Here is a 23,096-nt window from a genome sequence, read left to right as displayed (position 1 = left end):
AAACCTTATTAGCTCCTCAAAGCCCCACACCTTAATACCATCCCACTAAGGGTTGAGATTTCAACTTATAAATCTGAGGGGATGCAACACGCAGTCTATCCTGGTGATGAAGGCTTCCCCCATACCCTGCACCGCAGGAACCTCTTTGCCTGGATTATTTCCTGAGATCCTTGCACCATCTGAAATTTAGGAATTGTCGGCCTGCACTAGACAGATGGGGAGACCAAGACTTCAGGAGAGGACCACATAGGTGGCAGCCATGGAGTCAGTATTCGAACCTAGTTCTATTGTGTTTCCGACACAACCAAGTTGTTTCAGCATGGATGCCATTCTTACACCAGCCTTCATTCATCTTCATTCCCACCTGCTCAGCTGTGTCCGACTCTTGGTGACCCCATGGACTCCTCTGTCCGTGGAATTTTCCAGGCAAGAACACTGGAGTGGGCTGCCATTTCCTTCTCCAGGGGATCTTCTCCACCCAGGTCTCCTGCATTGCAAGTGGATTCTTTACCATCTGAGCCACCAGAAAGCCCATAATTGAGTTTAAAGTTAAAACAAACTAACAAAAACTTGAACATTAGCTCCATTTTGATCCATTTATTGACAAATCAAATGGAAAAAAAAAAGGTCACAAACAGGTATAGTATTATAAATGTGGTTAACGGGGGAAGGGGTACAGCACTGGGAAGGGAGAATGAGGTCAAGCAGACCATCAGAGGGAGGATGAGGAAGGGAAGGGGAGGGGGGCATGCAGCGGGAGGAGGAAGGGGGAAGAGGTATTTGCTACAAACCCCACGGCTCACCTCTCAGTGTCTCAGCTGTCACCCAGTCGTTCTTTCCTGGACAGAATTAACAGCTAGAAATGGTTTAAGGGCAACACCTAAGTAGTCTGTCTACAAGATTTGGGAGATGGGGAGTTGGATGGAACATGGGTACAGGATTTTAAGAGCTTCTCTCACTTGAACCCCCATCTACGGTGAACAGAGAACTAAGAAGCTTAATCCTGGTCCCAGCTCAGCCACCAACTCTGTGTGACTTTGGGCAAGTCACTTCCCCTTTCTGGGCCTCTTCCTTTGGCTGTAAAACAAGCAAATTGGACTTGATGGCAAGTTCTACTCTGGCTCTAGCGATATCAAGTGTTTTGGCAACATGAGCTAGGCAAAGAGACCGGCTCAGCTTCGGAGAAGTTAAACGACTTGGAGGCTCAGCCAGAGTGACACAGTGCTGGCCTCCACCTCAAACCCTCTCTGTTGGCAGCAGCAGCAATTCAGAGGGTGAGTGAAGGCACACACCTGTGGGAAACGCACTGACTGATCTTTGCAGAGTGGCTGGGGGTGCCAGGGGAAGGCCAGGATTGTCTCTACACAGAAGGCAAATCGAGGGGACTGGGGCGGGATGGGAGAACCCAGACAAAGCAGCCACACTCTGTAGGGTCTGGGGATGCAGCGCACAGGGGCGGTGGGAGGAGGAGGCTGTGGGTTTCAGGGTGGGGCTGGAGTGAAGAGCCACGCCAGCACCACGCTGTGCCAGACTGCTCATTTCAGTGACCCCCCCGCCAACCCGAAACAGAGGCCTGGGCCCCTTGGTCTAGTGAAAGCAGCTCTTCAGGTAGAGATGCCACACTTGGCATCGAGATCCTTGACTCCTGTATGGTCCATGTCCTTAAAGACAGGGTCAGGGAGTGTCTCCATTGGCTGGAGTCAAATGAGGTAGGCTGACTCTCTCCCCCTTGCCCTTCCAGAGCCGACAGGCAGGACGCACCCACCTGGCTGGCCATCCTCCCACCCCAGCTGTAAGCCTCAGGGCCCAGGACTGCCAGTCCTTCCTTGATCGATGGCCAGGCCTAAGAAAGCGGTCCATGAGACCGAGGATGGGTGCCTCTCCCTAGCCTGCATGGATTTGTCTCAGCTGTTACGGCTTCAAGGGCAAAGGTTCCCCAAATGGACAGACGGGGGAGGAGCCCGTATCTGGGGTTTCTGTTTGACAGGGGAATGTGGTTTCAATTCTGAGGTCCAGAGCCACACCATTTCATGGTAAGGACAGCCAGGAGTAAGATTCTGAGCTGTGCGTGTGTACATGTACATTCTCACTCGGGGAGAGACACTGAACTTGGCCTACCTCAGGAAAGGAAGTCTCTGCTCCCCAGGGTAGAATTGCCAGAGGCCAACATCTGACAGCCTTCAGCAGATCCTCCCAGTACCCCATACTGGGGATGTTTCATAGGGACGCTGGTCCCCAGTTCAAGGCAGTTCAGCAAAGCTTTGTGAAGTAACTTCTCTACAAAAGGCACAGTGAAGAGTCCCGGGGGTAGGGGTGGGGAGGCTGTGAGAGCATGCCTGGGGCAGGGGGAGACCTAGCAGCAGCAGCCCAGGACCCTGGGGGGGGCTCCCCCACTGCTCCAGCTCACTGCTCCAAGACCTTGAAGGACAGCGGGGTGACGCTCTTGGCAAAGGGCTTCATCAGACTGCTGGGATAGATGCACCCAAGCTTCTCCGGGGTGGGGAAGCCCCAGACCCTGTAGAGGGACGGGCTTAGCCGGTCCCCGATATAGAAGGGACCCACCCACTTGGCACTACTGCCATTCCTGGGGAGGGACAGCACGAGGACCTGGTCCCCCACGTTCCACTCCTTCTCCTGCCTCTCACGCTTGAAACGCCTATTCTCGGCCTTTTCGCTTGTCTTCTCGGCCAGCCTCCAGTGGAGCTCCAGCAGCTCCCTCGTGAGCTGTAGCAGGAATAAATCCATCTTGAGCCCTTCAATGTTCGCACTGCTCATCTCCCACCAAAGGGGCTCGGTCAGCCTCTCCTCGGCCCCTGTCAGGATACGGAAGGGCGAGGCCTGGCTGGAGGAGGCCCTGAAGGCCAGGTGCAGCAAGGGCAGGGAAGCCGCCCACTTCTTGCCATGCAGGAAGATGAACTCCTTGAGGGCCCTCTTGAATTCCCAGTAGGCCCCGGAGCTCGTCAGGCAGGGGAACTGGAGGTCCCTGCTCGGGGAGGCCACGTGAACTCCCAGGGCCAGCCCACAGCTCACCAGGACGTGGCGGGCAAACTGGGGGCCCTGGGCAGCCTCCAGCCTCACGGGAATGCCCCACCTGGCGAACACATGCTGAAGCAGCAGCTGGGCCACGGCCGTGTGCGTGTAAGGCTTCAGCGGGAACGCCTCCACCCACCTGGTGTTGGGGTCGGCCACGATCAGCACGTGCTTGTGGCCCTCCTCGCTGACGGTGACCGGGCCCACCACCTCGATCTGCAGGTGGGACCAGGGGGCGGTGGACCTGAGGGGCCACAGAGACTCGATGACCTTCACCTCGCTGCCTAGGAGATTCCGGGGGATGCAGAACAAGCAGCTCCTGCAGTAATGTCTCACGTGCTCCTGCATCCCGGGCCACCACCCCAGCAAGCGCAGCCTCCTATAGGTCTCCTCAGGCCTCTGGTGGGCCCCCATGGGGCCATCGTGCACAGCGAAAATCAGGTCCCTCCGGAGCTGCCGTGGGACCACCCAGACCCTGGGCCTCTTGTCCCCCTTGAACACGAGCAGGCCGCTCTCCCTGTCGAGGCTGAGAGAGCTAAAGGCAGAACTGAAGGGTGAGGAGTTGGATACCTTCTGCCCGGCCTGCAGCTTGGCCACGATATCGGCCAGGGTGCCGTCGCTCCGCTGCAACGCCAGCAAGTCGGGCCTCTTGCATACGGTGCGGGGAGTCACTACGGGGGCTGGCACGTCGTTTGGCAAATTCCAACACTGATCGCCCCCCTGGGCACCCTCCTTGGCTAGGGTGTCCACCGTCACAGCAAACAGGGAGCCCCGGTAGGAGGTTCGATAGATGAACGGGAGGGATGAGAGGCCAGAGGTGAGGTCTATGATGTAGGAGAGCAGGCTTGGGTGAGGTAGTGGGGTCCCGTCGGAAGACAGGAAGCCCCGAGCTCTCCAAAGGGGCAGGAGCTCCCAGAGGAGGCTGAAGATCCAGTTGCAGTGCGTGAGGAAAACAATGGGCATGTGGGACTGGCCAAAGCGCTCCAGGCCACAGGCCACGGCCGCCAGGTGGGCATAGGTCGGGGTGTAAGGGGAGCAGGAGAAGGAGAGGGAGACAGGGGCGCTGGTGGGAGACAGCACATAGAGACCGAAGCCAGCACACCACTCATCCTCCCGATAAAAGCAGTACCCCGACATGTGGATGCAGACAAAAGTGGACAGGTCGGAAAAAGGAGGCAGAACCTGGAAAAGCCGAGGCATGCAAGCCGTGGGAGTCAGCAGCCGGTTCTTCCCCAGCAGGCCCTGCAGAAGGGTCAGTTCCAGCGCTCTCTTGCCCTTGTCCTGTACCAGGAGGGCCCATCTGATCAACCACGCTTTGGCAACCCTGCGGCCATCCCACGCCTCAGGGTCCACAGAGGTCCGGGAGGCGTAGAAAAGGTCCAGGACCACGGGGGTGTCCCCAATGTAGCGGGAGAAATGCTTGAGGGCCCAGGCCACGGCGTAGGGGCTGTCTCCCCCTGACTGCGGGCCCTCGCTGTCCTCGTCGGGGAGGAGGGGTTTTGAGGTATAGGCTACAGGGTGCTTCCTCCCCGAGTGCTCCTGGTACACAACGGCCGTCAGGGCCACTTGGCTCACCGTCACCTCCAGGTGGAAGGGCAGCTGGGGGTTGGGGACCGACAGGCAGAGGGCGGATACCAGGGCTCGCTTCAGGGCCAGGAAGGCCTTCTCATGGTCCAGCTCCCACCGCCAGTCCGGCTTCTGCTTGAGCAGGCTGTGCAAGGGTGCCACAAGGGCTTCATAGTCGGGGATGACGTCCCGGTGGGAGTCCGTGAACCCCATAAAGAAGGAGAGGGCGGTGAAATTGCTGGGGATGGTCAGCTGGGCCAGCTGGGCAAGGACCTGCTGGCAGGGAGCCTTTCCATCCCAGGGGATGCCCAGTGAGGGAGAGGCCACCGCCGGCTGGAGATCAATGTCCAGGGCCTCGTCCTGGGGGTCGTGGAGGCTGAGGCACCGGAGGAGTTCCTCTGAGAGGGAAGGGCACTCAGCCCTGAACACGGACATCAGCGAAGAGTCCAGGTCCTCCTCCTCCTCCTCAGCCGGCTTCTGCGTCTCCTGCTCCTCTCTCTGCTCCTCGTCCTGCCTCTCCTCCTCCTCCTGCTCCTCCCTGACTTCTTCCACATTCTGCAGACTCTCCGGGGGGCCAGGGTCCGTGTCGTCCCTCAGCTCAGAGATGCTGGCCGAGCTGGGAGGAAGGGTCTTCCACACCTTCAGGAAGTTGCCAATGTCGGTGTCCAACCTACACCAAAACAGCAGAGCAGAAGGGTCTGATGGAGGAGGTGGGGGACAGCCTGCCTGAGAGGCCACCTGAGGCGAAACCAAATGGCTGAGTGCCCCTGAGACCAGGCCAGCCTCCCACACAGCACGACCTGCCCACAGATACTCCCTCCAGCCCCAGCATCCACTAAACCGCAACATCAGATATTCATCTGGGCTTTGAAGGCTTATTTAATCAAAACCTCATTGACCAAGTGACATTTCCTAGCAGTTTTAAGCCAATGGTTTGATAAGAATTAGATGATCGGTCCTTCCAAACAGACTCTAGGGTGAGCAAGCCAGGGGAGCTCAAGAGAGGGAAGGAGGCCTGATACTGGGCTTAGGAGGCACAGCACACAGACCTCGGCCATAGCACTTTTCTTCAAAATGGGGAAACGGGACTGGAGGACCTGACCCAGGAAGCAGTGCCCTGCCCAGAAGGCGCTAACCACAGTCCCCTGCTGGGCCCAGGGAACCGGGAGGCTCCGAGTGGGTGGAAGCCAGAGGAACTGAGTTACTGCAAATCAGTTCTGCCGGCACCAGCACAGTGACCTGAGGAAAGTACTTGAGTCTCAGATCCCTCATCTGTAAAACAAGGATAGTGGTCACATGTGTCTAACTCAAGCTGTGAGGGTCAAAGGGGGAAAGACACGTGGAAAAAATTCCTCTTGGTATATACTCCAGATACAGCACCCCCTGCATGCAATGAAACAAGAATGAGGTGGTTCACCGCAGCACGGGTGCCCAGAGCATAACATGGAAACTGTCAAACGGCCTCCCATCAACCCCGTAAACCTGTCGGGCGCTCATGCAATGGAATAGGGAAAGGACGTTAAAGCCAGCCACAGGAACTAACATGGCGCGCTCCTGGGAAAAACAATCAAACATGGGGACAGATGCCAGCTGTGGAAGGAAACGTACAGTACTAAAGCATGCGTGCAAGATTGTGAAACTGTAAAACCATACTGTAATTAGTTTATGGATGCGCAGACGTGGGTGGCAGTAAAAAGACCTGGAAAAGTCAAATCACTCTGCTCACTATTAAGCACTGAACAAATGTTGGCTAGCACCAAGGGGAAGCTTCCGGAAAGTCCCAGGAGGAGCTGGGAGGTGGCAGGGGCTTGGGGAGGTCCAGCCCATTACCTGTTTGGCTTCTTCAGAAACTCATCCAGGGTGGGGCCATCACGGCCCAAGGGGTCATCGGGCACCATGAAGAGATTCCCCGCAAAGGTGAAGGGCAGCAGGCTGGGCCCGGGATAGAGGAAGAAAGGTCATTGCGGAGCCCTTGACCCATCCACACCCTGTTGCCGGCTGGAGCAGAGACCAATACATCCTCCCAGCAGGGGCTGGTGAGCACTGCTCCAAGGCCCCTCTCCTTGCCTCCAACCCTCCCCTGCCAGGGGCTGTCTGGCACCCATGGGGGAGGAACAGCCCAATCTCATGGAAGCCGCCTCACCGATCTTTGATCATCAGTTTCTTGGAATTATTCATCAGGACGTGGAGCTGCTCATTGGTGACGATGATGCCATCTGTCTCTTCCGCCAGCTTGACCATGAACCTGCAGGGAGGGGGGGGTCACTATGGACCCAGTACCCAGCCTCTCACCTCCCCAGTCCTCTGAGAAACTGAACTTGTAGCTTCCTGTTGAGAAGTGTAGGACAAAAACACCACCCTTGATAGTCAGGGAGCCAAGGCTTGAGAGCCCATCCTCATGTATGCAGCTAGCTGAAGGAGCATGAGCCCCCGTTAAGGCAACCTGAGATGCACACCCCCCAACTGTCTATGCAAAGACTCCTATTTGACACATAGGCATTCACATACACATGCTGAGACACACACACAGAAACCCATGCCTTTTCCACATCCACATATACCTCTTTATTGCTTCGGTTTCCATACCTGTCGATCAAACATAAGATACCTACCCTTGATTGCTGTGAGAATTAAACTGAATGAGACAATACACTTAAGTGTCTAGCTCAGTGCCTGCTACACAGCAGATATTAATATCCAATACTCCATGATTATTCTTCACCAATTGACAACATTCATGTACATGCCAAGCCACACACCTACCTGAGTAAACAAATCCGTTTTCCAAGGATCACTTCTCCTTGAAAGGGGGCTGTGACCAGGAAAGAAAGCAAAGGCTACCTACTTCTCAGCATTTGCGGCAGTGAGCAATTCCAGCAGCTCCGACCATGCAATTCCACAAGTGCCCAGCAGAGGGCCCTTCCGCAGGCGCTAAGTCGCTTGTCTTGTCCGATACTGTGCAACCCTATGCACTGGGGCCAGCCAGGTTCCTCTGTCCATGGGATCTCCCAGGCAAGAATACTGGGAGTGGATTGCCATGCTCTCCTCCAGGGGATCTTCCCAACCCAGGGATCAAACCCACGTCTCTTAAGTTTCCTGCATTGGCAGGCAGGTTCTTTACCACTAGCGCCACCTGGGAAGCCCCACAGAAAAGCCGTCTTCCCTCAAACCCAGGCCTGAATTAAAAGGCACTAGAATCTGTGTGCAATGCAGGAAACCTGGGTTCGATGTGCACAGGGGATGCTGTGATGCTGCCTCAACCAGCAGTCACGTTGAGTGTGTGCTGAGGATTGACAAATAGGGAGTCATTCAGCCTTTAGCTAGGAGGCAGGGGCAGTCGGGCTCCATTTTCAGACCCAGGGCTCCAGCCACACACACACCTCCTCCCAGAGACAAGGCAGTGGGAGGAAAAGACTGCAGCAATTCCTTGAGAAAACCTGAGCTTCAACCCAAACTGGCACCCAAATCAGCTTCTGGGGGAAGCAGCTTGCTTGAAGCACCAGGAGTCACCAGGATGGGCTACTCCCATCCAAAGACAGTAGAGGGTTTCAGCCCATAGTTGATGGGGGAGGAAAGCCGATTAACTCAGAGAAATGGGATTGCAGAGTCCCAAACTCAGGAACAGTCCCTGGGCTTGAATAGAACCACCTTGGAGCCCTTTCCCCTCTGTGTTCCTACCTCTGCCTACAGAGGGCCAATGCACCGCACTTCCCTCTCTGACAAGACCCTCTGACATGTTCGCCTCCATCTCCCCAGAGCAGATGAAGCAAGACTCTGCCTCACACATCAGTGCAGCCCAAGCCCGGGACCCCACAAGAGAAGGCCTGCAGAGCCACACACCTGTAGTCGTAGGTGGTGATCTTCTTGCCGTTCTCGAGCTGGGAGGGGGTGATTGAAAGCATCTTGAGGGAGTGTAGCTTTGTCAGAAAGTGGCTCTCTAGAAATGAAAGGCAGAAGACAGTGATGGTCAGAGGAAGCGCTAACAGGAAAAGGCTATGATGGGAACAGAAAGACAAGGAAAAGGAAGGCGTGGTGACACTGGAGGGGCTGGGGGGCAAGGCACAGCTCACCTCTCACCCTCCGGTTCTTCTTCAGCTGCCAGGTGGGTATAAACACCGTGACCTCTCGGTGTCCCCGGTTCCAGAAATACTGCACCGCCATGGCAATGCCCCGGCAGGAGAAGAAGTGCTGGAGACCGTGCCTGGAGGTGGTGTTAGGGGTACCAGTGAGGGAGCAATTTTCTGCCCTAGGAGTGGCCCTGCGTCTCCACCCCTCCCTCAGAACCAGCCCAGGACAGCACAGGGCATCAGAAATGCCAGGGCACCAGCATCAGCACCAACCGTGCCTTCTCCCTTCCCTCCCTTGTCAAATAGTGAGCACCTACCGGTCCACTCACCTGCTCTGTGTGTGCGTGCACGCGTGTGTGTGTGTGTAGGGGCCTCCAGGGCAAAAGGAAGACAAGACCCTCTGACATGACCAAGAGCTCAGCTCAGTTTAGGGCTGGAAGCAAACAAACATTTGCTGACCACAACTGGGTGCTGGCAATGTTCTTAGCACAGATTCCACGACCCAGGCAAATGAAGACACCTTGCATGTACAATATACATGTATATATACAGCAGGAAGTGCTGTGCAGGGAGCTGATCGCTACAGGATGGCAGGGTGAGGAAAATCCTCACCAAGACTGGTGCTGGGCCTTAAGGGCTGGGCTGGACATTTGAAAACTGGGGTTTACAGGCCCCCTGCTATGTGAGGCAGGCTGAAAGGCAAAGATTGTGGGCCTGGGCAGATCTGAACCCAAAGGCTGGCGGGACCCCCTACTGGCTCTGGGAGCTTGGGCAAGATCCATCACTTCTCTGAGCCTGTTTATGCCTCTATCAAGGGAGGAGAACAGAAATCCACCGGGGAAGGCTGCTATGGCGATTGCGCGAGCACCGCCCAGCGCGCGGTAGCTGCTCAACATGTGCCTGTCCCTCTCCTTTCCCCCACTTGAACCCCACGGCACCCATATACAGAGATCGAGAAAGGAAGCGCCGGGGACGCCATGCCGGAGCTCCCCGTCAGTCCCTGTCCACTCCAGGCCCGTGGCTACTCACACCATGGCCACGCTGCTGCCATCAATGACCACCCGCCGCAACTCCGGGTTCCCGGGTTCTTCTGACAGGTCCAGCTCGAAGGGTGTATTCAGGGCCTCGTGGTACCTCTGGAAGCTGGTCACTGTGTTGCTTGCCTGTGGGTGGCGAGTCGGCTGCCTTGGGGTCCCCTCCCCAGCCCCCAGGAGCCCCTCCACCTGAGGCTGGCGCTTGCTACTGGGAACCAAGGCGCCACTGCACTGTGGCCCCTGACTTCCAGGCTGCCCCTGGCCCTTCAGGAAGGAAGCACTGCCCCTTGACGGAGGCTGGCCCTCACTCACGAGTTTGCCTGCATCCAGGGTGGACCCCGGACCTGCGGGCACCTTCTGAGCCACTGGCGTTTTTGGAGTTCTGGAAGTCTGGGGGGCGGCAGGGGCTTTGGGAGCTGTAGGTCCGGTTTTAGGGGCAGGCCCAGGCTGGGCTCTGGGTGTCTGGGGACCTGCAGGCGATGTTTTGGCTGCCTGCCTTTTCTGAGCTGCGGGAGTATGGGGAGCTGCGGCCTTTTGTGCTGTGGGCACCACTTGAGCTGCCGGCTTTGTTGGAACTGAAGGCACTTCGGAGGCTGCACGTTCTTCATGGGCTGCCGCCATCATCTGGGTTTCAGGCACTTTGGGGGCTGCAGGCAGCACTGGACTTGTGGGTGGGGTTTGAGCTGTGGGCATTGCGGCAGCCATGGGCACTTTGAGAGTTTCAGGCACTGTCTTTGAGTCAGGTCCCGACGAAGCTGTCAGCCCCCCTTGAGCAGCAGGCACCCCTTGCCCAGTGGGCGGCGCTGCATCGGGCCCCTCTTCTGGCCCCTTACAATCCCACTGCACACTTCCTTGATCCCCCAGCTCACTTCTGGCTTGGAGCTGCGGTGTAGAGGTCAAAGGTGGCCCTATCTGTGGAAGTCCTGGGATAGACTTATCATTTACCCCTGAGCCTCCTGAGACCACCAGTAAACTCACGACTTTTTTGGGGGTCTCTGGCCTTGGGCAGTTCTGTAGGGCTGCCTCTCCTCCTGGCCCACCGTCTGGTGTACAGTCTGGGCTTTCCACACTGGGCAGAGGAACCAGTTCCTTCTGTTTCCATCCCAGATTTAAGGGCAAAGGATTCTGCCCTGGCAGCTTGAACTGAATGGGGCCCAGTGGCCTCTGCCAGAAAGGGAAACTGAAGCATGCCTGGGACAGGAGCCAGGCCAGGTGAAGAGAATGCAGTTCATTGATCCTCCAGAAGGTAGCAGCAATAGCCCCTGGCCACATGGGTGCAAAGGTTGGCCCTGGGGTCCAGGCCTTCCAGGGTGAGCACACACTCAGGGCTGATACTGGAGGCTGGAGCGGGAGCTTGTCTTCCCCCCTCCGGACCTGCCTCGGCTGGGACGAGGCTTGGGTGTGATCCACGGGGTCCTGGCTGCTGCTGGCTTGCACTGACCCTTCCTCGCGAGCATAGTCCATACCACCTTGGTTGCTGGAAGTGACCCTGGAGGAAACCCGAGTTTGTTGGAAAGGTGGGAAGGTGAGTTAGGTCCCAAACTCTTTCCCTGGGGTTGGGGCGCAGAAACAGGAGAGAAACCAAACTGATTCTCCAGAACTTACCGGACCAGCTGGTTTGCTGTCTCCTGCTGGGTGTTTGGGCCTGGGGTACCCGAGATTACAGCCCCTGTGGCTCCCAGGCTGGTTAATCTCTTTGAATTTTCTGGGCTCCCCATCTCCACAAAGGGGCCAGGACCGTCTCCCACGGCCACCATGGTTGGACCTTCCTTTTGCTGGTGGGTGGGACAGATCAGGAGCTCAGGGTCTGAGCGGGAGTCGGAGGTGCCGATGCGGCTGAGCCACTGGATGATGTCCTCCTTGCCAGCGGCATCCCGCACCAGGCTCAGCAGCAGCTCCTGGACCGCCGGGGGCAGCTGCAGCAGGTCCCCGGCATACTGGTCACCACGGATCCAGACCAGGGCCCCAAAGGCCCGCGTCACCTCGGCTTCCCAGATGCCGCGGGGAGTGAGCAAAGGGGCCGGGCCCCAGCGCAGCCGCCCCACCAGCTCCTCCAGCCAGTTCTGGGTCATGATGAAAGACTCGGTCAGCCCGCCCACCATCAGCGAGCCCGGGGGGCCGGGCACCAGGTAGGCCAGGGTGCTCCAGCACAGGCAGTCCAGGAAGAGGCCCTGGGCCCCGAGGAAGGCGCAGTGCAGAGCCGCCGGGTAGCGGACCTCCTTCCATAGCTCCGGGTTGCACAGGCCCTTCAGATACTCCTGCAGCCAGTGGGGAGAACACAAAGGAAGTCAGCTGTTAGGGGCCCGACACTTGAGCTCACTCCCCTCACTAAGCACGTGCGCTCCCCCTGCTCACCATAAGCCAAATGACCCATTCCCCCCACCCAACCCCTGCCCAGGACCCAGCCCTCTCTCCCTGGTCCTGCCTCCTCACACTCTCATCTCTTTCCTGGGAGCTCTGACAGATCGGGGAGAGGAGCACCTGGGCTTGGAGTCAAGGGTTCTGGTTCTAGTTCCAACCTGACTTCAAAACGTTAGGGGTACTGTGAAAAATTTATCCCCTTCTCAGGGGCTGTCTCCTCACCTGTAAAAACTGGATTAAATGAGACACTCCCAAGGGCCAAACCTACCCTGGCATTCTAGAATTGTGAAATAGCTGAGGGGACGGAGAGGGCACATTACTGAGTACCCTCCAAGTTATTAACTCTCCCTGTGCCAAGGTTTCCTCATCTGTAAAACGGGGATAATGGTTTCCCCCTCATTAGGCTCTCATGAAGTTTCAGTGAGTTAATACAAAGGAAGTGCTTAGCTTGAGCCTGGTACAGTCTCTTCCCATTTTTCAGGCTCAGAAAGGCCATATCGCTGACCCAGGGACACACAGTCAGCGGGTGACTGGGTGAAGACCACAGCTGCCATCTGCCTGACTCTGAAACCAGAGCTCTTCCCACCTCCGCGGGTTGACTACACAGTGACTACGGGGTAATCCTGTGAGATTCTGGTTAATCCCCCTGCAGAAGGTCTCTGGCACAACCTGTAACTGTAACCATGGTAACTGTTGCCCAGAGGGGACAGAGGAGAAGATAAGTCCCTGGTCTGGTATCCAAGGGATCCCCACAGATATATACAATGGTTGAGCCGGAAGGGAGGCCTCTGGCTGTCTGGGCACCAGGCCCTCATGTTTCCAGGGCTCACACACTCATTCTTTAGAGGGCGTTGGGATGGAAGAGGTTGGGTTCTTCCACTCTCTGATTGAGTTCCACCAGCATGACCCCATGGGCTCCGAGGAACCATGGGAACTGCCTCTTAATCAGCCGACCCTGATGACTGCATTCATCCTCAAGCACCTCCTCACCCCTGTGTCAGTGATAGTCACCCCTCTTCCTGCCTTCCCCTGACAGATCCATAAGGAACAAAGGCTCCATTTTGGATCTCCAACAGCCATCCCAAAGACCACATGGGGTTCACGGTATTCACACTTATAAGAGTTATTCCACCTGGTCAGATTCACCCTTACCAGGTGGTGGGTGAGCGAGGTTGCTCAGGTCTGAGCTTACCTCTTCCACCTGGCCCAGGTCATGGGAAGACCCCACATGCCATGGATCAGCTAAGCCCATGTGCCACATCTACTGAGCTGGTGGCCTAGAGATCAGGAACCACAACTACTGAAGCTGGCCCACCCAGAGCCCGTGTGAACAAGAGAAGAGAAGCGGCTGCAACGGGAAGCCCACGCACTGCAAACAGAGTTTAGCCCCCACTCGCCGCAACTAGAGAACAGCCTGCTCACAGCACAGCCAGTAAGGAAGGAAATAAAATTTAAATGTATATTGGAAATGAGGTGACTTTCAAAATAATAAACCTGAACTGATATTTATTGAGTACTTGCTAGGTGCCAGGCTCTTTACATACATTAACTTGTCGATTCCTCTCTCAGACCTATATGGAAATTACTATCCTCCCCATTTTAGGTGAGCAAGAAAGGACACATGTCTGAGGTCACACAGACAGAGGCTGGGACACTCGGGCCCTCTCACTCCAAAGTCTAAGGTCTTAACCATGATGCTGTCTATATGAGTGTGTGTTCTCAGTCATTCAGTCGTGTCCAATGCTTTGCCGACCCCACGGACTGTAGCCCATCAGGCTCCTCTGTTCATGGAATTTTCCAGGCAAGAATACTAGAATGGGTTGTGATTTCCTACTCCCGGGAGCTCCCTGACCCAGGGAGAGAACCCAAGTCTCTTGCATCTCTTGCATTGGCAGGCGGATTCTTTACCACGGAGCACTAAGGAAGCCAATGGCAAGTTAGAGAAAAAACGGATAAGGAAAAAGGCGTTTACATCCAGAAAATATCTGGAGAAAATTTCCTGCTTTAAGCCTACCCAGACCTTTACATCCAGAAAAAATCAGGAGCAATTTTCCTGCTTTAAGCCTACCCAGACCTTTTCCTCCAAGAGGAGAAGTAGAGAAGATGCAGGAACGAAGTACACACAGAAAAATCTTGTGTATTTGTTAAAATATATTGCCCTGTGTCCTGTGAGTCATCGGTCAATGTGTAAGTTAAATAAAAATAATACCACCAGACAGCTTACTGCTTACTACTGCTGTATACTTTATCAGTCCTGACTTAGGATTCTTCTTTCTCATAAGTCAGTTACCATTCATTGTCTGCTTTCCAGAAGCACACCAAATTACACTGCAGAATACTCAAAAAGTTTAAAAAAAAAATGGCAGCACCAAAAAACTCCAGAATTAGGACTGAAGGAGAACCCAAAAAACTCCAGAATTAGGAGTGAAGGAGAACATTTTTAAAAAGTGGACTTAGTGGTCTAGTGGCTAAGACTCCATGCTCCAATGCAGGGGGCCCGGGTTCAATTCCTGGTCAGGGAACTAGATCCCACATGCTTCAACTAAGAGTTCATGTACCACAACTAAAGACTGATGATCCCACAAGCTGCAACTAAGAACCAGTGCAGCCAAGTACATAAAAAAAAAAATTAAATAAAAGGTGGAGTAAGATAAAGTTGTTTGAGGAACAGTTAGATCTGGGAGACTACCGACCCCACTACACAAAGGCTGAGCAAGTACCACTCTACCCACTGAAGTTTGTTCTGCAGAAGCTGATCAGTGTATTTGAGAGTGTGGGTACCATACAAAATCATGGAGGAACAGAGGAAGGCCAACAGTGAGGTCTACAGTGAGCACTGAGTGCAGAGAAACTCATTCTTCTCATTCAGAGATTCAGCCATAGTAACCAACAATGGATGAAGACAGATGCCCACACAAAAGGGTCTCTCTGGGGCATCTTAGAAGAGTGGGGGAAACTACAAACTTCCAGAGAGAAAAAAACACTTCACATCAAAGGACCAGGGACCAAGAATAGCTTCAGATGTCCCCAAAGCAAGAAGTCAATAGATTAATGCCTTCTCACTTCTGAAGGAAAATAACCTTCCATGTATAACTCGATACCAGCCAAACTGTCAATCAAGTGACCTTCAGATATGCAATGGAGATACTCAGATATGCAACCCCAAAAATCTACTTCCTCTAAAGCCTTTCTCAGGAAGCTACTGAAGAGCATTTTCCAGCAAATCAAGAAAGGAAAAACCAAGAAAGGAGACCCAACTCAGAAAAAAAGCAAAGACAATCTCCAGAATGATTGTGGAGAGAAATCTCAGAATGTATTTATCCATTCAAGAAATCACTACTGAGCATCTACTATGTATCAGGCATTGTTCTGGGAGGCATAGAGGGCAACTAGCTCAGGCTGAAGAGTGGAATTCCAGAAACAGGAAGGCTGACCTCAGTTATCAGCATGATCTTTAGCACAGCACCATCTTTCTAACTTAATGACGCTACTGACAGATGTGCTCCACCAACCCAAGACAAAGACACAGCGTTCAGGAAACAAGGCATTTAACAAAGAAAAGAGCAAAAGGATGCCAAGAATGACAGCAAACAGGAGTCTCAGGATGATAGCCACACAAGCCTGACCAGACAAAAAGAAGGGTGCCCCCAGGAAAAAATCTGTATCAGGCCACCTTGAATCAAAAGCTTATCCTTGCAGAAAACTGTCGTGAGCAGCTACTGAAAGTTATAAGAATTAGCAATGGGTTCAAAGGAAAACAAACAAACAGGTAAGGTGTGAGCTCTTTACCTCAGAAAAATTGAAAAGTAAGATAGAAAACCCAGTCATAGTACACTTTAATGTTTAGATGTGAGTGATATTTGCATGGGCATAATGTTGTGAATAATAAATACAGATTTAACAGAAAATGAAATATAGTTATATTGGGAAGAAAAAAGGGATAGCAATATAAAGGACCTAAATCCTCACCTATAATGAAAGTGAAAGTCGTTCAGTCGTGTCTGACTCTTCGCGATCCATGGACTATACAGTCCATGGCATTCTCCAGGCCAGAATACTGGAGTGGGTAGCCTTTCCCTTCTCCAGGGGATCTTCCCAACTCAGGGATCGAACCCAGGTCTCCCGCATTGCGGGCAGACGCTTTTTAACCTCTAAGCCACCAGGGAAGGCTTAAGAATCCTGGAATGGGTAGCCTATCCCTTCTCCAGGGGATCTTCCCCACCCAGGAATCGAACCAGGGTCTCTGCATTGCAGGCGGATTCTTTACCAACTGAGCTATCAGGGAAGCCCTCACCTATAATAATAGGAAGTAAAAAGGTATCTAAAATTAATTGAAAGATACAGGATCTACATATTTTTTAGGAATGTGGAGATGTATAAATTCCAGAACAGATATTTTCAACAAGGAAGAGCACAGAAGAGGGAGTTGGCAGGACAAGGCAGGGAATCACTGCATTATACTGTGGATTTTAAAAAAATTACTGGACTTTTAAATTATGTATTACTTTGATAAAGAAAAATTAAGTTCAAAATAAAGGAGGGACTTCCTTGGCAGTTCAGTGGTTAAGAATCCTTGCTTCCATTACAGGAGGCACGGGTTTGATCCCTGGCCAGGGAACTAAGATCCCGCATGCTGCAAAGCCAAAAACTAAATAAAAATAAATGTAAATAAGCATCTTTTTAAAATTGGAGCATAACTGCTTTACAATGTCATTGCTGCTGTACAACAACACGAATCAGCTACACGTATGCAGGGTGGGAGGAATTGAGAGAGTACATTGACATATATACACTATCATGTGTAAAACAGATAGCTAGTGGGAAGTTACTGTCCTGCACAGGGAGCTTAGCTCTGTGCTCTGTGATGACCCAGAAGGGTTGAATGGGAAGGACGTGGGAGGGAAGCTCGAGAGGAAGAGAGATAAATATATGCGCAAGCATCTTTTTTAAAAAATAAATAAAAACAAATAATTAAAGGAGAAGGGTCAGGTGCTCACAACACAATTATGTGTGCTGGTAAGTTGTGGGGAGCCAGCTGTGGGGAGGGCAGTTCTGATCTGTAGCATTTTCCAATTTCCGCGGTGTAACTACTCCCATCCTGGCTGATTTCAAACTACAAATAGGACTCCACTGGCTCAAAAACTTCCAAGACTTTTCAACAATGGGTCAGCAGGAGCCAGTTTCAGTACACCCCTGGCCACTACCAGCTTTCATGGCACTGCTCACAGTCCGTGTGGGGCAGGAGCAGGCCAGCTTATACCTGAGAGCCAAGCCCAGAGTCAGCAGGCCACACCCTGTCCCACGGCTCCCCATCTCAATCTCAGAGCTCCTCCTCACCTCCTTCCATCATCTCCAAAAAGAGTAGAATCGAACTGTCACCTGTCCTCTCAGCACCCAAGCCTCTTTACACCGTTGTCAAGGAGGACAGAAAAGCTGAGCAGGGCTTGTCTCTGAGAGGCTCTGATCATTAACTAAAAACTCTCCTTTCTACTTGCTGATTTCCCCTCAGAAAGGTCACGCCTCCCCAGGGCTTGTTTTTGCTACCTAGGAATACGATTTCCAGCAATGCCTTCATTATTTTTTAAATCCCACCACAAAAAAACTACTTCAAGGTACTTTCGAGTTCTACAGAGATTTCCTAGAAAACCAGTGCATATAATAGAAAAACACACCTGAGCTCTTCTCCAAAGAAGCCCGTACCCTTCTTGACCCCTTCTTCCCTCACAGATAGGACATCCATCACCCCTTCTCCATACCATAAGCTTCAGTCTCACTGAGCTCTCTCTGCCAGCTGGCTGTGTATATCAACTCACTATCAAGGTGCATGGTTCTGTGCCCTTACAGCTGGGGCTGGGGTCAGCCACAGCACCTCTACATGGAAACCCCGAGACTTCCTTCTTCTTGTGTGCTCAGTTATGTCCAACTCTTTGCGACCCCGTGGACTGTAACCCGCCAGGTTCCTCTGTCCATGGAATTTTCCAGGCAAGAATACTTGGGTGGATTGCCATTTCCTCCTCCAGGGGATCTTCCCAACCCAGGGATTGAACCCAGGTCTTCCAAATTCAAGCACATTCTTTACCGCTGAGCCACTAATCAGCTGCTCAAGACATCCTTATACATGGGAAATTTTCCTGCATCAGATCGATGAACCTTAGAAATCATTTCATCCAAGCCTCTCACTTCACAAACAAGGAGACAGACTCAGAGAGGGAAAAGAACACATTCAAAGTTACACAGCTTGTTAACCACAACACTTACTGACATCTCTACCCTATAACTCTCCACACTGGCAAAAGTAAGCATGCATTACTTCAGCTGACTCTTAACAACTCTTCCATGAAGTGGGTATTACTACATTGTTTTCTAGATGAGGAAATAAGCTCAAGAGAAGGTCAGTGATTTGACCCAGGTCAGCCAGTTAGAAGGTAGCAAACCCCAATCTCCAGCTCTTTCCACCACACCCGTCTGTCCCAGCAGTTAACTTGGTGACAGCAAATTGAGCCCAGATCTCCTACTTCTAGAACAAAACCTCACCCTCCCCACGTTCCCTGCCCTCCTGCTCCAAAGCTCTACTCATCTCTTCTTTCTGCTCATTCTTTACAATAAGGGAGGGAGTTACCCAAAACCCCTCATGCTGTTTCCATCTTAAACTGTGCTTTTCTCCAGAAGAAAACAGGTGGGAAAGAGGTGAAAGGATGGGGCGGGATGGGGGGATTGGAGAAAGCCACTGGCTGTACTAGCAGGGCCTGGGGTGTGAGGGAAAGTCAGTGGCCCCAGGGACCCTGAGGCAGCAGTGGGAGGAGGAGTAGCTGGGGCTGGAGAAGCTGATGCAGGATGTAAGCAGGGGCCAGGGGAGCCAGACACCCCCAGTTTCACAAAAGGGTGAGCGGGTGTCTTTCAAATTAACAAAAAGACTAAGACCCCCAAAGAACCCGAAGGCTCCTCAGGCTAACCCGCCCATCCCAGCTGCTGAAAAGTCTGCATCTCCAGGGCTCCTGGAGATCTGCTCTGTGGGCAGGCACCCCTCCCCTCCCCCAGCACCTCTGTCAGAACTGGACAAACTGCTGACGAAGCAGCTCAGCGGAGGGGCTGAGGCAGGAACTTTCTAGCCTGCCTGTCCACTGGCCAGCGTGTTCTGAGCCTCCCCCACCCATGGCCTTGACCAATTAGGATACTGGTAGAGACCTAGCTGGGGAAGGGGAGTGTGTTGGGGTGGGGTGGGGTGCATGGGGGAAAAGGGTGGTCTGGGACTGAGGGAGGCTGTAGTATTCCTACCAGGAAAAGATAAGATAAGGGAATCGGGGAAGAGGGAGACCTTGGCCATGACTGGGGATCAGAGGGAACCTGAGAGGCCCAAGTGGAGGAGAAGCGGGTGAGAGAAGCTAGAGCAAACGCGAGAGAAGCACACGATGACTTGGCCTGCCCAGCATCCAGCCCCACACAGCAGGCCCTTTCATCTGAAGCCCACAGCCCTCCTCCCAGAGGATTCCCACCCATCCCTAAAGCCTGCTACCTTCCAGAGCAGCTGCACCCCTGCCCCTGAGCCCCTGCAAGAGGCTGCCTAGGGCATCAAGAGTGTGGGGCGCTGAGCCCAGAGCCCCTGCCTCCCCCACCTACCCGATCCTAAGTGTTCCAGGAGGCCCCTGATGCTCTCCAGTCCCCAATACCTCATCTGTAAAATGCCAGCATTTCTCTAGTGGAGTCTCTAATGGAACCTCCAGTCCCAGCACTCAGGCTCCGAGGCGCAGCCCAGGATTTAAGGAGACTTACATGAAGGCAGAAAGACCTGGGCCTTCCAGCCTCTGGGTGGAGAACAAAGAGATATGCTGCACAGACTACAGAAATACCAGACTTTAAGTTGCTCCCCCGATGGAGGAATAGGCTGTAAATGCGGGCCCCTGGCCAGGGAAGGCTCTTGGGGGGACACACAACGCAGAGCCTTTCTGAACACACTTGAGGGACTGAAGTGACACGCAAGAGAAGGGTGGGGCAGAAAAGAAAGAAGGAACCAGAGGGAAGGACCCAAAGCTGCAGAAGTGGAGAGGCAGGGAATGGCCCAGTGCCTGCCCGCCACACTGCCCAGTCCAGGTCGGGGGGCCTCTGGGGACCCTTCCCTCCCCGGGTTGTGGGGGGGAGGGGGAGGGAAGGGGGGCGAAGGGCGGGAGAAAGGTCTGGCTGGAAGTGATAAGAGGCCAGACTCTGTTTACCTTGGCTTTGCCCATGTTCTCCCTGGGTCCCTCGAGCTGCAGCCAGAAGTAGGGGGTGTCCGGGCGGCTCTGGAAAGCGTTCAGCTTGACCCTGAAGATGCGCTGCACTTGCTGCCGCTGCCGCTGCACCCGGGGCTTCGACTTGGTCTGCACCATGAACCATTCCTGCGCCGGGGGGTCGCCCCCGGACAGGAGCATGGCTGCCCCGCCCGCCCCTGGAAGAAGGGAGCCGACAGTGTCACCGGCGTCCCCGGGCCGGAGGCGCCTAGGCCACGCCCCCTCCTCCGGGCGGCGCGCCCCTCCCTCGGCCTGGGTCCCCCCCGACACACACCCCCCACCCCCGGCTCGCGCACCCACCCGCCGCGGCTCGGGCGCCTTTCCCCCGGAGCTCCGAGCCTTTCGGCGGCGGCTCCCGCGACAATCTCTTCCTGCCAGGGGTTGCAACGGGGGTGGGACCGATCGGGCTCCCGCCGCCCTTCCCTCCGCCCCCACCCTCCCCCGCTTCCCCGCCGCGCCAGCCCCTCTAGGATGAACTTTAGCTGCGTCTGCCCGGGAGCTTAAAGGGGCGCGGAGGGAGGCGGCGGGGCGGGGGAAGGGGAAGAGGGACGGGCGGGGGCGGGGGTCCTGAAAACCTCTGCCTTCCACTCAAGTCTTGGGCCCAGAGCCAGAATCCGGGGGTCAAAGTTAATTTCCTTCCACATTCCCCTTTCCCCAGGGGGAGGGAGAGGAAGGAAGGGCACCCCGGTGGGGGGAGAGGGGGCTTGGTTTCGGGCACCCGGCCTTTCTCTCCGTTCCTCCGGCCAGCCCTGCCGCCTCCTAGGCCTCCCAGGAGAACCGAGAGCCGCGCCCCTCCTTCCCTCGCAAGAAAGGGTTAAAGGAGAGCAGGGTGGGGAGCCTGGGAGGCTGGGGCCTGAGGAAAACTCCGGGCCGGAGACCGAGCAGGAAGGAGAGGGTAAAAGCACCGCCCCCTCACCCCCCGCCCCCAAGTCTGGGGACAGCCTGGGGCTGGCAGGCAGCCCGGAGCCTCCTGAAGCCCCCAGGGCTGGAGGGGCGGGGAGAGCGCCCGAGTTTACGGGAGTTTTCAGACTTGCACTGTTTATGAAAGCCTTTCTGAGCAAGTTTGAGCTAAGCCGAGAGGGGAAGCTTTAGGATGGGAGTGAGGGTCTGGTTGCTGACAGCCTCTGAGGGTTCCCTCAACCCCTGACCTGCCGCCAGTCAGCTGCTAGGCCTCGGTGGTCAGGGACCAGCCCTGGACTGGGGGGCTGCCGCCAACATCCTTCTCAGGAGGCATCAGGGGCACAAAGAACACCTTATGCAGCCCTGTGGCCTGAACAGAACCCGGCTCTGTGGAGGGCAGAGTCTGCATCCTGGGCCTCCGGGAACTGCCTTTTCCAACCCCAAACCCAGAGCCTCTGTCTGACAGGCGTGAGTGTACCTATGGGGACAAAGGGCAGTGGACTTCAGGCCTGCCCTGGGACATCTCGGCTGCAGGGGCCATGGCACATTTCTGTGCAGGCAAAGAGCCAGGGGCACCCCATTGCAAAGAAGGGGCAGGGAGAGGGGCCCACCCCCAGTCCTCTGGTCTGGATTCAGCCCCTCCTGTGCCACACCTCCACTCCCACTTACCCTAGGGTGAAATCCAGAAAAGCGGGTCTATGTCATCTCTGGCTCCAAGTTCTGCTGTCCCTGGGCTGCCCTCCAGAGCGCCTTGCAGCAGAAGACCCTCCAGTGGAGCTTCCATCTCTCTCCACTCTTCCTACTTCTAACTGCTCTCCCTTTATCAGAAGAAGCCCCTACTTTATTGTGCCTCAGTTTCTCCTCTGAAGCAAATGACAGCCTCATACCCAGGCCCCACCCCTCCTTCCTTGCATAAACACTTATTTCTTGTTGCCCTCTTCCAACTGACTGTGAACTGCAGGCACAGTGACATCCTGAAGGAAAACTCTCAGGTTTAATCTTATGTTCAAAGGGGCCATGCAGAGGGCGGGACAAGGTCAAACTTAGGCATCAGGTACTTGATAAGTGGGTAAAAAGAGGGTCATTTATTTGAACTCTTGCATCTCCATTTCCCATAAAATAGGGATAATGATACCTATTAAATATTCATTAGAAGGACTGATGCTGAAGCTAAAACTCCAATACTTTGGTCAGTCAGTTCAGTAGCTCAGTCATGTCCGACTCTTTGCGACCCCATGAATCACAGCACGCCAGGCCTCCCTGTCCATCACCAACTCCTGGAGTTTACCCAAACTCATGTCCATCGAGTCAGTGATGCCATCCAGCCATCTCATCCTCGGTCATCCCCTTCTCCTCCTTCCCCCAATCCCTCCCAGCATCAGGGTCTTTTCCAATGAGTCAGCTCTTCGCATGAGGTGGCCAAAGTACTGGAGTTTCAGCTTCAGCATCAGGCCTTCCAATGAACCCCCAGGACTGATCTCCTTTTAGAATGGACTGGTTGAATCTCCTTGCAGTCCAAGGGACTCTCAAGAGTCTTCTCCAGCACCACAGTTCAAAAGCATCAATTCTTCGGCGCTCAGCTTTCTTCACAGTCCAACTCTCACATCCATACATGACCACTGGAAAAATCATAGCCTTGACTAGACGGACCTTTGTTGGCAAAGTAATGTCTCTGCTTTTTAACATGCTATCTAGGTTGGTCATAACTTTCCTTCCAAGGAGTAAGCATCTTTTAATTTCATGGCTGCAGTCACCATCTGCAGTGATTTGGGGACCCAAAAAAATAAAGTCTGACACTGTTCTACTGGTCACCTGATACAAAAAGCTGACTCACTGGGAAAGACCCTGATCCTGGTAAAGATGGAGGGCAGAAG

At 54.3% G+C, this 23,096-nt stretch overlaps 1 protein-coding gene across 2 annotated transcripts; it reads right to left on the bottom strand.

Moving 5' to 3' along the window:
- Window positions 1-570: 570 nt before the first annotated feature.
- NYNRIN (NYN domain and retroviral integrase containing) lies at window positions 571-20,484 on the bottom strand. 2 transcript variants are annotated; one of them, XM_040227364.1, is made up of 9 exons: window positions 20,266-20,484; window positions 11,303-11,955; window positions 10,010-11,186; window positions 9,693-9,826; window positions 8,667-8,797; window positions 8,437-8,533; window positions 6,740-6,841; window positions 6,427-6,528; window positions 571-5,266 (listed from the first exon to the last, which is right to left on the bottom strand). In XM_040227364.1, the coding sequence occupies exons 1-9, from the start codon at window positions 20,461-20,463 to the stop codon at window positions 2,404-2,406; spliced, it is 5,457 nt and encodes a 1,818-aa protein (XP_040083298.1). In that variant the 5' UTR covers window positions 20,464-20,484; the 3' UTR covers window positions 571-2,403. The 2 variants fall into 2 exon arrangements, with proteins under 2 accessions (XP_040083298.1, XP_040083297.1); XM_040227363.1 differs by having other exon boundaries at window positions 9,693-11,186.
- Window positions 20,485-23,096: the final 2,612 nt, after the last annotated feature.

Source organism: Oryx dammah, unplaced genomic scaffold, assembly GCF_014754425.2.
Source record: "Oryx dammah isolate SB20612 unplaced genomic scaffold, SCBI_Odam_1.1 HiC_scaffold_26, whole genome shotgun sequence".
Taxonomy (NCBI): domain Eukaryota; kingdom Metazoa; phylum Chordata; class Mammalia; order Artiodactyla; family Bovidae; genus Oryx; species Oryx dammah.
The sequence above is the reverse complement of the archived record's forward strand: the minus strand, read 5'-3'. Positions and strand labels throughout refer to the sequence as shown.

Bases quoted from the DNA above. Each gene is read 5' to 3' on its own strand.
- NYNRIN (XM_040227363.1), bottom strand. From the start codon at position 20,463: ATGCTCCTGTCCGGGGGCGACCCCCCGGCGCAGGAATGGTTCATGGTG. The intron at 11,956-20,265 runs GTAAACAGAGTC...CACTGGCTGCAG, and splicing joins AGAACATGGGCAAAGCCAAG to GAGTATCTGAAGGGCCTGTG. The intron at 11,187-11,302 runs GTAAGTTCTGGA...GGTTTCCTCCAG, and splicing joins ACAGCAAACCAGCTGGTCCG to GGTCACTTCCAGCAACCAAG.